The sequence below is a fragment of the Strigops habroptila genome, chromosome 6 (genome assembly GCF_004027225.2).
Source record: "Strigops habroptila isolate Jane chromosome 6, bStrHab1.2.pri, whole genome shotgun sequence".
Lineage (NCBI taxonomy): Eukaryota > Metazoa > Chordata > Aves > Psittaciformes > Psittacidae > Strigops > Strigops habroptila.
The window spans coordinates 74,112,981-74,127,638 of record NC_044282.2 but is presented as its reverse complement, the minus strand read 5'-3'; the positions used below and the strand labels follow the sequence as shown (position 1 = coordinate 74,127,638).

The window sequence follows — 14,658 nt, the reverse complement described above, 5'->3', positions numbered from 1 at the left end:
TCCCTTATTAAATGTTAACTTATTGGCAACCTCTTCAGAACCATACAGAGAACTGGTATGTGCCAAAAATCCTTATATTTTTCAATTCTAACTACTTCTGTTAGAACAGGCAGCTGTTACAGTGGTGATGTTGATGCTAAGAGATATGCAGTAATTGATATTACTGGCATTATGGTATTTTTTCATCCCATAAGATGTCTTATTCCCCTCCACTGGATATCTTTAACTCTTGTGAATTTTAATTCTTGAAACCCAAACTTTGATCTTTGTACAAACACCAGTTCTACACAGCAAACTGACTCACCAAAGTTGTTCTTTTGGTGCAAGTTACAGCTGAAAGTGGAATTTGGGTGTCAATAGTCTCAAAGTAGATTAGGTTATTTACTCAGAGGCCAGCAGGAGGACAGTTCTCCTTTATAAAGACCATCTTTTTGGCAGTAAAGATTCATGGGTAGATAGTGACAGATTATTTTGAAAACTCAGGCTGAAGATTTTACTGGTGTTGATGGACAAAAACCGTTCCTGAAGCCATTCAGGCTGGAACCTTTCAAGTCACTTTACGTTGCTTTCACTACCTATTGAGGGTTGACTGCACACATTATGACCAGTTACCTGTTAACAGAAATCCCACCCATGCAGGCATGTAGGTATAAAAATCCCTGAACAAGTTCTGTTTGTACCCAGGAAACCACACAGAACATGTGCTCAGGCATGGACTGAACATGCTCAAGTGCAATGTCAGATTTGCTTCATCATGTCAGACCGGGTCATGACCAGACTAGAAGTTTACTTCAGATTAAATTCAGCTTGTAAGGGAAAGCTCAGCCATGTCTTCTCCCTTTCAGAACTGATTTAAATAGGCTTAAATGATGCTGAGATATGTCCACTCAAAGCATGATTTCTTTAATCAGGAGTTAATAAAGACAGATTCAGAGATTCTCAAGAAATGTCTCATCCTAGGAGATAGATACACCTTCATACACTGACTCCTTTATCATCCCATTTATGAATTTTACTTGTGGTTAGACACACGACCATCACCTCTATCCTTGACCAAACAAGTACTACTTTTCCCACCCTCTGAAAACTAGTGCTTTGACATAAAGAAATGAAAATAAGAAAGCTGTGTAAAAAAACCCTCAAACCCTCCAAAATCTCAACCAACCCCCCAAAACTAAAGAAACAAAACCCCAAACCAGAACATCCCCCACCTAACTGCAGAATAGTTCTGGGGCATTTTTCAGGTAGAAGTTACTTATTTAAAGTATTTGATAACATCAACAGATAAGTGTCTAGTGAAGATCTAGCTCTAAAAATGCTTAATTATGAGATTGGGACATATTATGCCAGAAATCTAATTCCTTTCTGGGCCTGAAGAACTTTTTCTTAGCACTGTAGTTTCCAAAGGCATGTGTAACACATATTGTTTGCTTAGTAACTTTTTCAGCTTCAAAGCTACAGGTTTTAACATATAATTATACGTAACAAAGATGAGATTTCTTCTCTATACTTACAACAGAACCAACTTTTAGTATGATTTCAGATTAACAAATAAAACACAAATGTGAATGAGCATAGAAGGTATTTTATAGTAACTGCAGGTGTGCTGGGCTACATGGAATTGCCAAACTCTCTTGTATTTTTAGTAAAGTTAAAATGTAGGTGAAAGAAGGTACAAGCAGGATTCTCCTGCATTTCATATGTTCTTTCAGGTTCAGTTTTGCTGTATATTGAATTACAGCAAATAGCTTTCTCTCCGAAACTAACCCTTTCTGGTTGCTACAAACCCAAAACGTAGCACTTTAAAGATGAAATCAGATAGAATCTTTGTGAAATTTCATGCTCTATCCATGAACTATATATAGCTGATTACCTATTCCGTATATTCTTGTCACATACAGAGAGAAGAGGTCTTACCAGCCAAGTGCAAATCTTTCGAATGTATGGACAGAAGCAATTGAACTTTGACAGGTACGTGGCAAACTTCCCTTTGATAAGAACCCTTCAGCTGAAAGGATGCTTAAATCTTGTCTGAATTATTACAGAACGTGCATAAATGATGATAGTCCAGAAAAAAATAGCTTAAAAAGCATCACAGAGGGAAGATGAGAATAAATATTTTTGAAGTATAATGAAAGGAGATAGGCAAGCTCAATTTATATGAAACCAAGCCTAAACACAAGTAGTGGTGGAGACTGGTTCACTTGGCTGTAGTACAGCAGATACTCTTCCTTAGTTAAGGATATACAAAGGAGCATATGCATCACTAGGTGGTACAGTGAAGAATCAGACAGACCACTTCTGTGTTTGTGGGAAGCTTTGCTCTGCCCGTAGGACTATTTTGGCACAGACAGAAAGGCAAAGTGCAACAGTAGCTACCATCTTCCTTTGCCAGCATGAGAAAGAAATGAAGAAAATCACTTGGAAAGAGAATAAAATGAGGAAAATAACAGTTGTAAACTTCAGCTCTTGAACTAGTTTTCTAGCCTGCTAAACTAGTGCTCCATCACTGGAGATGCTCAAGAAATGTCTTGGAGCTTGAAAAACTCTGTGTCTGTAATGCTGAGATCCTTCAGAAACATTCTAGGGTTACAAAAGGTGTCTTGGTAACCCAAACTTCAAAAATGAAAGTAAAACACAGGTAAGAGCTTGTCTATTATGTACTAAATAATCTGAATTTGGTTTGAAAACAGAGCAAAAAGTGTTGATTGAGAGGAAATTACCCTGAGCAAACAATTGGAGAAAGGAGGAACACCCAACCTTCCTCAGCAGGCTCAAGAGCTGTAATGCAGTAGTAGTCCAGGATGAAATAACTGCAGACCTGCTCAAAGCAAACACATTGAGAACATTGCTGTAATTCTTTCATGGAAGTGCTGGAGAAAGAATCTATCCACAAAGTGGCAATGGTGTCACTGTAAAATTATCCAAGGAAGGTGCTAAAAGAGGCTGCCAGGGTGCTCTCACACTGCTGTTATTGCGAGGGAAAGTTTCGGTATCACTGCAATGCTGTTAACCACAATTCATTGACAGCAGGTATTGAAACAGGGAACTGAAGCCAGCCTGTGCTCTCACAAATCAAGTTCTATGAGCTTTGATGCTATAGAATGCAACAGATGACAGCTATAGCTCCTTGTAGGGTTTGCTGACTTCTGGGATGCTTGTGTCGGCGTTTGTGACAGAGACAGGGAATTCCTTGAAGAGAAATGTAAATACTCTGTGCCTTTTAATGGGGTGCCAAGTATACTGGGATGCCCAGTCAGGAACAAGACATAAGCACATTCTTCTCCACTGCTATCTGGTGTTATTCCTGACTACATCATGAAAAAGACCTCCAGCTTAGAGAGTGAGATTCTGAAGGAGGACAGATGGTTGAAGGTTTGGACTTTCTTCAGGCCTTCTGAATGCATTTGCTATGTTCTGCCTGTCAAAACATTAGCCTCCTCAGAGCTACTAAGCAAACAGGCTTTTCACAATCAACAAATCAAACCCCAGAGTGTGACAGTCAATGGGACTACTGCACAATCCCATTTGTCTTGAAGAAGAAGCCATGAGAACCGCTAATGAGTTTACTTAAACTTCAAGTCTAGATTAGGCTTGCCTGGATAATCACAATTCAAGAAGCTGAGGTAAATACAACTTTCAGAAGCTTGCCTCAATCTCAGCATATGGTATGAATCTTGAGCTGCAACGTCCTGAGCATATTCCTGCAGGGGTCAGGATAATGGAAAAGCAGTGAGGAACTCAAGGAAGTAAAGCAGCTGCTAGTATTTATGCTTGTGATGGATGTTCACAGTAAAACGGTCAGACAGAACAGAGAAGATCTATCCAAGGTCTTGACATGACACTTACAGCTGCGCAAATAGCACAGATGGGGAGATGATTAGGAGTGGCCAAAGTTTTTAAAATGCCCCAAAACAGGCCCTAAGGCCCTCAAAACAAGATGAGTTTTTGTGACCTCCCTTCTGGTCCCTCAAGACTATTAAAGAGATGCTCCAGAAAAGGCTCTTCGCAGCAAAAGGCAGCAGTTTCACACATTAACAGCTTGAACAATTGGTTCAGGATGGGCTGATGAAAGATGATCTCTGCAGGACATACCCAAATGTATGAGAAATTACTTGGCATCTAGGAATACTCAGTACCAAGAGCTGTGAACTGTCAGTTTGTAGCCTTCTGTGGTGGATTCTCTTAGACCTGCAAAATTCCTATGGCTTTTCCCAGTAATTACTATTCAAAGGGCATGGTCAGTCTTTTAGGGTGGCTACTGCTGCCTACAAGTATTCTCCACTTGAAGTACTGCAGCAAACATATGAACTGTGCCTGGGTAAGCGCTTTGGTGAACTCATGGCATCCTAAAACAGATAACTAGAGCTTATTTTTCCTACCAAAGCGTCTCTCCTCACCCTATCCTCAAACTAAACAATTGTATTATTGAGAATAACAGCTCTGGAATTAAACTTGTCATAACTCAGGCTCTTTTAAAAGTAGTCCAGAAAGCTTTATTTGAAGTACTCCTTAAATACAAGAAGGGGCGAAACTTGGTGCTGTGTTTTAGGAAAGGCTCTCTAAAATGTTTCTGAGGCCAGCCTAAGAAACTTACAGGTGTATTTTGGGTGCCGGAGAGGGACTCTTCATCTGGGACTATAGTGATAGGACAAGGGGTGATGGGTTCAAACTGAAACAGGGGAAGTTCAGGCTGGATGTAAGGGAGAAGTTCTTTACTGTGAGGGTGCTGAGGCGCTGGAACAGGTCGCCCAAAGAAGTGGTAAATGCTCCATCCCTGGCAGTGTTCAAGGCCAGGTTGGACAGAGCCTTAGGCAACATGGTCTAGCATGAGGTGTCCCTGCCCATGGCAGGGGATTGGAACTGGATGATCTTGAGGTTCTTGCCAACCCAAATCGGTCTATGATTCTACGATTTTAGGTTATCTCTCCATTAGCAAACATCGCGGGCCTGTAGGAGCACATCAGAAGTTGGTGTGAGGCTCCACTGTCCCAGTACCTGCATTTCTGGGGGTCTCTCTAGTCTGGTCCTGGAGCCTGAAGGCTTGTTAGTGGTTGTGGCTTATTAGCATCATTCCTGCAGTGCATTTCAGGTTTAGTTTTATTTGAAGGAGATCTGGTTTGCATGTTCCAAGACCGCTGAGTGAGGCACATCAAAGCACGTTGAGGGAGCTCATTAGGCCATGCATTTCAGAAGCACAGTCTGCACCCAGCCAAGACATGAGTGGTGAGCACCCAGCTGCAGGCACCCCGGGCTCTCCAACCTGAGCCTGAGGCAGTTGTGCAGAGGGGCAGGCTGAGTGCACCTGCACTTAACCAGTCTTTACGTCCTTTACATGCCAGCTGCACATCCCTGCCATATATGCATATATGTAATAGAAAGGGATTTCTGTATGGAAAACAAAACATCATTATTTGCTCATTCCTTGTCCCTCCCTCCTTAAAAAAGGAGGAATCTAGACATGCAGAATTTAGGCTTATGTGACTTATTTACACTAAGTTAACTTACTTACACGAAGTTAACCTATTTACAGTGAGTTAACTGCTTGAGATAAAAGCCTGGATAAGTTACTTTGACAAGTACTGGAAAGCTTAAAAAAGACCTTACCAATGAAGAGACCCCTAAAATGATTTTAAGGCAACAAATAACCACAGCACAGAAAAGAAGTTCATTCCTTTCCTCCCCAACAGAGAAGGAAAAAGCAGCCAACATCCACCAAGTCTAGGCAGAACTGTCTGGAAAAATGCATCTCTCTCTCTTCTATATAAGAAATCATTGATATCTTGTATTACCATCTGTCTCCCACCTGTATTTTACAGTCACAGTAGCCCAAAGGGGTTATAAAGAGACCAAAGAAATGCAGGCAGCTAATCCAGCTGAGGAGCAAGAAAGTTTGCTTGCTGCTTTGCTTGTATTGCCAGTGTGATAGGAAGGGAAGAAAAAGTTCCTTTCCCTCCTCAAGCTTACAGGTTATTTGGTACCTTGGCTTGGTCTTATTTTCATTCAAGTGTCATTAATGTTCTAGGAAAAGCAAGTGGTTTCCTGCAGACTGGATTTGACAAAATTGAATTAATTGGGTGATTTTCCTATGACTTGAATAGAAGCAGACTCCAATCACAGAGAGCCTGACAACACACTAGAACTACAGTTCAGTCTTGTATGCAGGCAACAGAGTGCAGCCATTTGGTCCTTTATCAGGCAAAAACTGGCTGTAAATATTAGGTCACTCAGTAATTTGCTTAGAAACGTTTCTTACTGTGTTTTTTGCTCTTCCTAATGGGAATGATGCTCTCACAATGACATGTCAGAACACTCGAGTGGCTTCCTGACAGTGCTGGCAGGTGCCACATATGGGAATCTGCCTTAGGGACCAATTCAGCAGCCCTTTGAGGTAAAGGCAAACTTTGAAGTGACAGTGAAATGGGAACTGACTATAGGGAGAGGGGGGATTAGTTAAGATCATAAACTCAGAATTTAAGATATAGTTAAAGTGTTATAACTTTAAGCTGTGTTTTAAAACTCAGGGCTCTGCACATTTTCTTTGTAAGAGATCTTCCTCCAGAATAACCTCCCCTCATCCTTTCATCAGTTTTGGGGGTTTCTGGCACTTACTGCTCACATACAGTATTCTTAAAAATTTCCCAGGAAATTTTGGCTACCTGCACTTCTAACATCAGCACAGTTACACAAGAATGTGTTTCTGATCACTGGTAGTTGTAAAACTGATTTATATCGTAGGAAATAGAAGTAATTTCCGTGGAATTGTCTTCTGCAAGGCAGTGTGCTTTGTGATCAACCTGCATCTGTGCTATTCATAGAGCCACAGGATGGTTTAGGTTGGAAGGGACCTTAAAGCTCATCCAGTTCCTACCCCTTGCCACGGGCAGGGACACCTTCTACTAGAGCAGGTTGCTCCAAGCCCCTGTGTCCAACCTGGATGGGGCTTTCACGTGCTGTGTGGTCTCTAATAAATAACTGTGTGCACTGCAGGCAGAAAACTCTCAACACTGACAAGTATCAGAGTTGTCACTTGTTTTCTTCAGGTCAGAAGTTAAGAAGGTATTAAGTATCTTTTGTAACTCCGGCATATGGCCATGTTTTGGTAGATTAAGGAGTGCAGAGAATCATGTGCCTCACTGAATGTTTCTCATTCCTGTCAGTAGAAATAGGATCTGGCCACACTGCACCATGCTTTACCCAACAGTGGAGCTCAGCACATCACTGAAGCCTCCTAAAGCCCAACAGGACTAGTGTCATTTATGCATGTTTATTCCAAAGCAACATGCGTGTGTTTGGCCTACCATACCCTCCCTATCCAATGCTTAAAAAGGGAGTGGACATCTGTATTGAACAGAAGGCCCCTCATGCTCTCCTATGATGTCAGTAATACAGCTCCTCAGAGCATGTTATTGTTTTAACCAGAGGTCTCCACACTTTCACATTGGTTATAAAATACTTAGTGCTGCTGGACTGGAAGGAAAATGTCATACATCTGCAAACAATTAGAAGGAGCTGGACTTCATATTTGATTTAGTAAACAATAAAACAAGCTTAAGTGTGACTGTATGTGTAAGTTACACTCCCTAGGAGCCCCAAGCAGTTATCATAGCGCAGTCTTTTAACCATAATTAAAGAAATCCACAGTGGGACCATTGCTGATCAAGATTATCTTTTATAAGATATTGTCAGCAGTGAAAAGCATGAAGATCATGAAGTTGAATGCACGCTGTAAGTGCTCCAGAAGTCTTTTATCCTTCTTTTCAAGCACACTGTCCACTACCCTTTTTCCAGCTGGAATTCATTCATTACATTTCAGCTTTTAAACACTAATATTTCCATGCTTTCTGCATTTAGATTGAAATTTTGGCATGAGGAAATTAGTAGCAAAACTCTGATTCAGTCAAGCCCAAGATTTCACCATAGTTTGTGTGTCTGAGGGTTTAAAAGTTCTGGTACTATAACAACAGTGAGTTGTTGTTATAAATTAACCAAAGATTTGTGAATTTGATATAAATATTTAGTTGCAAGTTCAGGAAGCCGGACCATGGAGTAAAGTAATAGTAATGTATCACCACCAATCTTCTCAACAAAACAAAAACCTCAACCAGTTGTTGGTCTGTGAGTTAACCCGAACTCTTGACCTTTATTTGGAATATAAGGTATCGGTACTACACACTGTTAAACTTCCTTATGCTATCCCAAATTTATACACCTAAAGCTGTTGTAGCAAAAGTGGTGTTCTTTTTTGGAAGCTTTCTAGTGTCACTTGCATTTTTTAATCAATCAAAGCTGTTGTTGCATACTAAAGTTGAAGCAGTTCATTGCAATTCACCAGTGAAGATGAGTGCCAGCCATTAATGTGGCATCACCTGAGAGAGTGCCAGATCAAACCCAGGTTCCAGATCAAACATAGGTTCCTGGTTCTACTGCTGCTTTACTAAGTTAAACTAAGGAAATAAAACCCATTTGCCATCCTTGGCATTGATTTTTCCCTTGATAACCCAAAGTGAATGCTCAGGGTTAAGGGGATCATGGCACTGACCTCCTGCGGTAGGTTCTTGGCTTGACATTCTTGAGTTGGAGTGACGGAAATGTTGAACATTAGCAGATAAGCCAGAAATGCAACTCTGAGGCTTTGCCTACAAAAATAACTTAGCCAGCCTCCATGATGATTACGGTGCTTCAGAATGACAGGGAATTTACTTACTAGTGATAAACAATGTTCTGCATACACAAATACCAGGGAGAAAGGAACTACCACTGTATATTATAGCTTGCCCTGATTATAGTCACTCAAGTGCTATTTTATATGATTATACTGCTACTGGCCACAAAGTGGAAAAGATGAACCATGGGGTCAGGTTTTGCCCTGTGTTTGCACGGGTATCCCACTAATGTGCTTGAAACCCCAGTTTGTGAACAAGAAGTAGAATATGTCTTTTATGAAAGGAAACAAAACAGTGGATGAAGCATTTGTTACTTCAGCAAGTAGAAGAGTAAACTATTTATATAAAATAATAAATGAAACAGTCTTAGTTTACAGTAGTCCTTGTAGGCTGGGTCCTGAATGCATACAATTAACATTGCTAATACCCTGAGTATTTTGGCACCGTGTGTGGTGTACGTACACGCAGATGAAAACTCTTCATTGCCATAGTTTCAAAGACTGGCTCGACTATGACTGGAAGGAAGCTGGCAGGGTCTGCACAGAGCTACTTCCATAGAGACCAGAAGAGCACAAGCAGTTCAGATGTTTGGTTCCTACTACTTGAGCGATATTCCTCACATACAGCAAAAACACTCTATTCTCCTTCAGTACAGTCTGCTCTAAGCAACAGTTCACATGGTGGTTACTTTTCGTTCCATTCAACATTCATTTACTGAAAAATAGATGGTTTTGCAAGTCTTTACAAATTGTCTACAACATGACTTGCTGTGCTGCTCCTTTTCAAAACACTGTCTCTCCTGGACATCCTTAATACAACCCAAAGTGTTTGACTGGAGTTGCTTACTTGCATTAAGGGTTTTTTTTTCGGAGGACCTACAGACAACACAACCAATTCTACTCAATACTGTGAAATAGATGAAACAAACTGCAAGTTCTAGTACCTTGAAATATAAGAACATGCATGTATTTTATTTATGCATCTTATGTGTCTACATGTCCAGTTTGACAATGCCAACAATATATTCTAGAAAATACAAGAGTTCCAGGCTATCATTTTCCAGGCATTCCACTTGTTATCACATACACTCCAATTATCCTGAAAGGAAAACATAGGGCAGCTTGCTTACCTTGGCACACGTTGTGATCACTTTGCTCATACCCAGCTGCACACTGGATTTGATGAGTTGGGTTTGGAGGAGCACGGTGAGGGTCGGCTGGAGTCCGTCGAATGACGTTGTTTCGACCACTAGTGGATTCAGCTGCTGCTTCTTCTCTCTCATTTACAATAATTTGCGCTGTTCTGGGTAGACAGAGGTATCCTCCATAGTGGTTAACACATTTCATCCCACCTTTACATGCATCTGGGACTATTTCACATTCATCAATATCTGTGGTTAGCAACAACACAAGTCATGCTTTTAACAGGTGAACCTTCTGCAAGAGCCATTAACACAAATAACACAATGAGACATGCAAGCACACCTCCTTGTCCAAAACAGGGGGGTGTAATGATAATTTTCAAAGACAGACTTGCCACTGGTATTCTTTAAGTATTATTTACTGTACCTTTGCACCGTTGCCTAACAGGATCCCATTCATAGCCATCCGTGCATTGCTAGAGAGAGAAAAAATAAATATTAGGCTACTTGGGATTCCTTATTTTGGAAAAATAATCAAGCATACTTCAATAAAGTCCCAGTTGGACACTAAGGGAAATGCAGTGTTTGCATACCTTGGTAAGCTAGAAAAACAGCTATTGGTACAGCACTGCTGGGCAGAAACAACAAGTGTATACAGAGAGAGCTTCTATTTTGGGAAGTTCTTAAGATATACCATTTGTGGTGAGTAGGTAGGTTCTATTGGGGCTGGGAACAAAGTGAGAAAGCATCACTGCCTCCTTGCCTTGTTTCTATACACTGCTTTAAAGCATCATTGGCTGAAGCCTGGAATAGATGAATCCAGCTGACCAGTATGAAAGTCTTATGCAAGAAAAGCAAGTTTTTCTGAATTTGGATGTCAGAATAGGGTTGGAAAGGACCTTAAGATCATCTAGTTCCAACCCCCCTGCCTTCCAACAGGTGAACAGCTTTAATTCCCAGGGCTGGTTCACCAGAGGGACTAACAGGCCCCTGTGCTCCATCCTCTCTCCCATTAGCACTCCAGCAATGGGGAAGCATCCCATGGCAGCTGGAAATTCATTCACATGCTTTGCAACCACATGACTCCAGGAGCTGCAGTCGAGGAAGAACAATTTATATTGGGAGACATACAATAAACGGTTAGAGTTTATAACAGGGGCACTTGTATAAATAAAACTTTGCAAAATTCAAACAAGACTATGCTCAGCAGCTATTCATATCAATGCAGACTAGTACATTGAGGAAGAATTTTAACTATTCTGCCCTGCAGTTGGGTGGGCATCTTCGTAATTCCTCTGCCCAAACACATTAAATTGCCTAGATAATTTTAATCGCAAGTGACAGAACTGATTAGCCAAGTATCAAAATGATACCAACTACAGCAGATGCATTTAAAGTATCAATGAATCAACTGAGCCATACTATGTAGGTTCATACTCATCCTATGCTGCTCAGGATATTACTTTAATGGCCCTATAGAAAAAAGAATCCAGTCAGCTAATGTAGTTAGTCACAGTCAAGCGAGCTAAATCTTGCTGCAGAGGAACTATACAAGGGACAAATTTGCTCTTCCAATGCCAAGATCCACTTGTTCCATTCACTATCCTCAAGTTATTTTGAGGAACTTGTTACTAAAGGGCACTGACTCAGCAATAGGGTTGAAAATATGTTCTTCTTTCACAGGTGGCACCAGTGACCTGCAACTTTGGAGGCCTTTTCTTCCAAAGGGGTAAGTGCACAGCAAATTGTATCACAATTCTCCATCTCTAATGGGATGACTGCATGCCGAGGTGACAACACCAAAGTTACTGTAGCTATGAGAATGGAAGCCCAAAGGAAAACAGCTAATTCATGCACTTGCTGAATTGCCCAATTCCTGTTAATGCACAACAGAAGTACTGTCTATTTAACTGCAAGGAGCCAAATCCATCTATTATTGCAGCTGAAGGGATAGAAAGGGATAAAAAAGGATTTGGCTCTAAATGAATACAATGCACATGTGAGAAACAGTAGCATCCTAAGAGTAAAATGTCCAAAGGCTAAGATTTTTTTTAAGTAGTTTTACATGGTTGGAGTCTGACGATCATTGAAGCACCTAAATGCTAAGACCTCTTCGAAAATGGAGCAGAGGAACCCAAGTCATATAAGCATGCCAGACATTTCCCATTGGTATTAACAGAACTACAGAGACTTATTAGAAAATGCTACTTAGTCTTGTAAAAAGAACATGTAATAGATGTGCCAAAGCAGGGGGGTGGGATCCCTGTGTTAGGCTGCATTTGCAGAAGGTACTTAAATCTTCAGTTTCCACTTATATTTGAGACTTAAAAAATAATCACAGAAGCCTCTAAATAAAAGTATTACCAACATCCAAAAATCTATTGCTTCTAAAGCCCAGTGTTAAACTATTTTATGACTGGCTTCTGGATGCTCACTTGAGGGTTCTTTAAGCCCCATCTTCTGCGCTGAGGTCCAACTCTGCAATATTTACTTGCTTGAGCCATCCCACTGACTTCAGTGGGATTACTTGTATAAGACACAATCTCAGCCTTTGGCTGTGGTTCTCTAACTTTCTGCATGTGTGCAGAATTTTCTGCTTGTGTGGCATTGCGCTAATGCCTGTACACATATTCAGAGGTCCACCCATATGAAGCAAGTTGCAGGGATTACAACTGTAATCAGATGTGAAAGTGTGGGTTTTTCCCCAGCCCAAGCCGATGTAATTGCCACTCCTTCTACGACATGCATTATGCAAGCCAAAGGCAGAACACAGGCAAGTTAAAAGTAATTCAAAAGAAGCTTTACAAAGTTAAAAGTAATTCAAAAGAAGCTTCACAAAAAGGCCGTTAAAGCTCTTACTCTATCTCTTGGTTGCAAGAAAAACCTATTTCCAGTGTTTCTGTACAACTTCATCAAGCCGTGTAAAAGCAGCACTCAGAACCAGCTCAGAAACTAAGTCCTATGATCACTGCGGGGCTCAGATGCTTCATTAAGAGCACCGAGTTCTGGAGCACTTACATTTTGTTAAAAGCAGCTTCAAATATCCAAAAGAAAACACCAAAGAATGTTTGACCTAATTATCTGTCAAATTCCATCTATTTCAAATGAAGGTCCGCAGGGACCTTGTCTTAAGGAAAGTGGATTAAACAGATATTAAAGCCTCATAATGTTCAGTTCATCAAGCTCGGTGCACAGATAAGCTTTCAGAGCAGGCAGTTGTAGCCTATTTTGCTCTATCTTGTCAACTTCACCTTTAAAACACTCTTTTGGTGCAGGAGCAGCTTATTTTATGGTTAACATCCGAACCCAAAGAACTTTATATTGCATGCTATACATTGGCGAGGAATTTGGTTTTTCTTAAGGGTCATTTAGCAAAGAATCCCTGCAAAGCAGCAATTACCTCGAGCTCTATTAAACCTTACCGTGTACGTTATGGTTTCCTCAGTTTCCTGCGAATGCACTGTAATAAGAATGAGAGCAGCCAAGAACATAGCTGTCAACATCGTGAACCTTGAAAAGAAAGACAAACGAGTGAACGGGGGATGTTTGCACCGGTCCCACCGCCGGGACCGGGTCCTGCCCGGCCCCTACCTGGCTGAGGCGGCTCAGCCCCGCTCCGCTGGTTTAGCGGTGCCGCTGCGCTGCCAGCGCACCTTTCGGGTGGCGAAGCCACTCTGGGGTGGAAGCTCACCCTCCGCAAGGAAGGGGGACGAGGAGAACCCACCTCCCCGCGGGGCGGTGACCCAACCGGGCACCTGCCTTGCCCCGCAAACCCACCGCAGGGACCGGGGCACCGCGGAACGCAGCCACCCCGCGCTGCCCGCCCCTACCTGCGGCGGGGCCGGTGCGGACGGCGGCGGTCGCTGCTCCCGGCGGCGCGTTACCGTCCGTCCGCTGGCTCCGCTGCGGTGCCGGCGCCCGCCCGCTCGGTCTCGTCTTTTCTCCCCGCACCCCGCGGGCCTTCAGCTAAATAGAACCGGCCCCGGCTCCTACCGGAGCCCCCGCACGCCCCCTACCGACCCCGCGGCGGCCCGAGCGCTCCGCCGGGGCGGGGCGGGCTCGGCACAACCCTCCGCCGCTGCCCGCCGGGGCGCCCTGAGGCGGGGCAGGTGCGGGCCACGCCGCCATGTTGGGTCCGTGAGGTGGCCGCCTGAGGGGAGCCGTTGCCGGGGGCACCGGAGCCGCGGTGCTGGGAAGGGCGGCGGGTCGCTCCCGCCGTTCCCGGCCGGGCAGGACGTGAGGGGAGCGCGGCCATCGCTCTGGGGACTGTGGGGCGTCGAGGGTCGGCAGCTGTTGAGGAGCGCCATGAGGCGGAGGTGGGAAGGAGGGAAGCGGTGCGGCACTTGCTGGTTTACCCGCTATAGGTATAGCCGGTTGTATAAAGTGGTGTATGGTTGCCCTGTTGTGTGAAGTGGGGCTGGGGTCCCCAGAACACTGAGCTGCGGGGCTCATCTTGATCTGTGGAAATGAGCTTCACCATCTTCTTACCTGAGCTTTTGATGAACTTGGCTCATGCTGGGCGCTGGGCTTGCTCCTTGGAGCACGTTTTTGGAAGCCTGTGTGAAAATACATATACGTTTAAATTTAGGCTGAATTGTGACTGCAAGCAGTAGTATGGAGCGTTCATCTTGACAGGCAAGCTATTTAGAATTAAATAGCGAGACTGGTTTTCCTGCTCATTCTGGATTTGGTAAATAAAAACCACAGTCCTTCACAGGGGAATACCTGTTCCTCTAGACACTGTGTAGCTTCAGCAGTTGTTACTTTTAAGAACCACTTTTGTGTGTGAAATACTGTTATATTCCTACCCACCGGGAAATCAGAAGGGAGGATGAGGAGGTGAGATGGAGA

General features: G+C 42.9%; 1 protein-coding gene across 1 annotated transcript in view; it reads right to left on the bottom strand.

The window, feature by feature from the left end:
- The window catches only part of EFEMP1 (EGF containing fibulin extracellular matrix protein 1), a 51,046-nt gene extending 37,233 nt beyond the window's left edge, over positions 1-13,813 (bottom strand). Inside the window, exons 1-4 of the mRNA XM_030490501.1 lie at positions 13,638-13,813; positions 13,230-13,317; positions 10,235-10,283; positions 9,796-10,056 (exon numbers count right to left, since the gene is read on the bottom strand). Coding sequence (XP_030346361.1) covers positions 9,796-10,056; positions 10,235-10,283; positions 13,230-13,310 — 391 coding nt within the window. The 5' untranslated portion in view covers positions 13,311-13,317; positions 13,638-13,813. The remainder of the gene's footprint in view (positions 1-9,795; positions 10,057-10,234; positions 10,284-13,229; positions 13,318-13,637) is intronic.
- Positions 13,814-14,658: the final 845 nt, after the last annotated feature.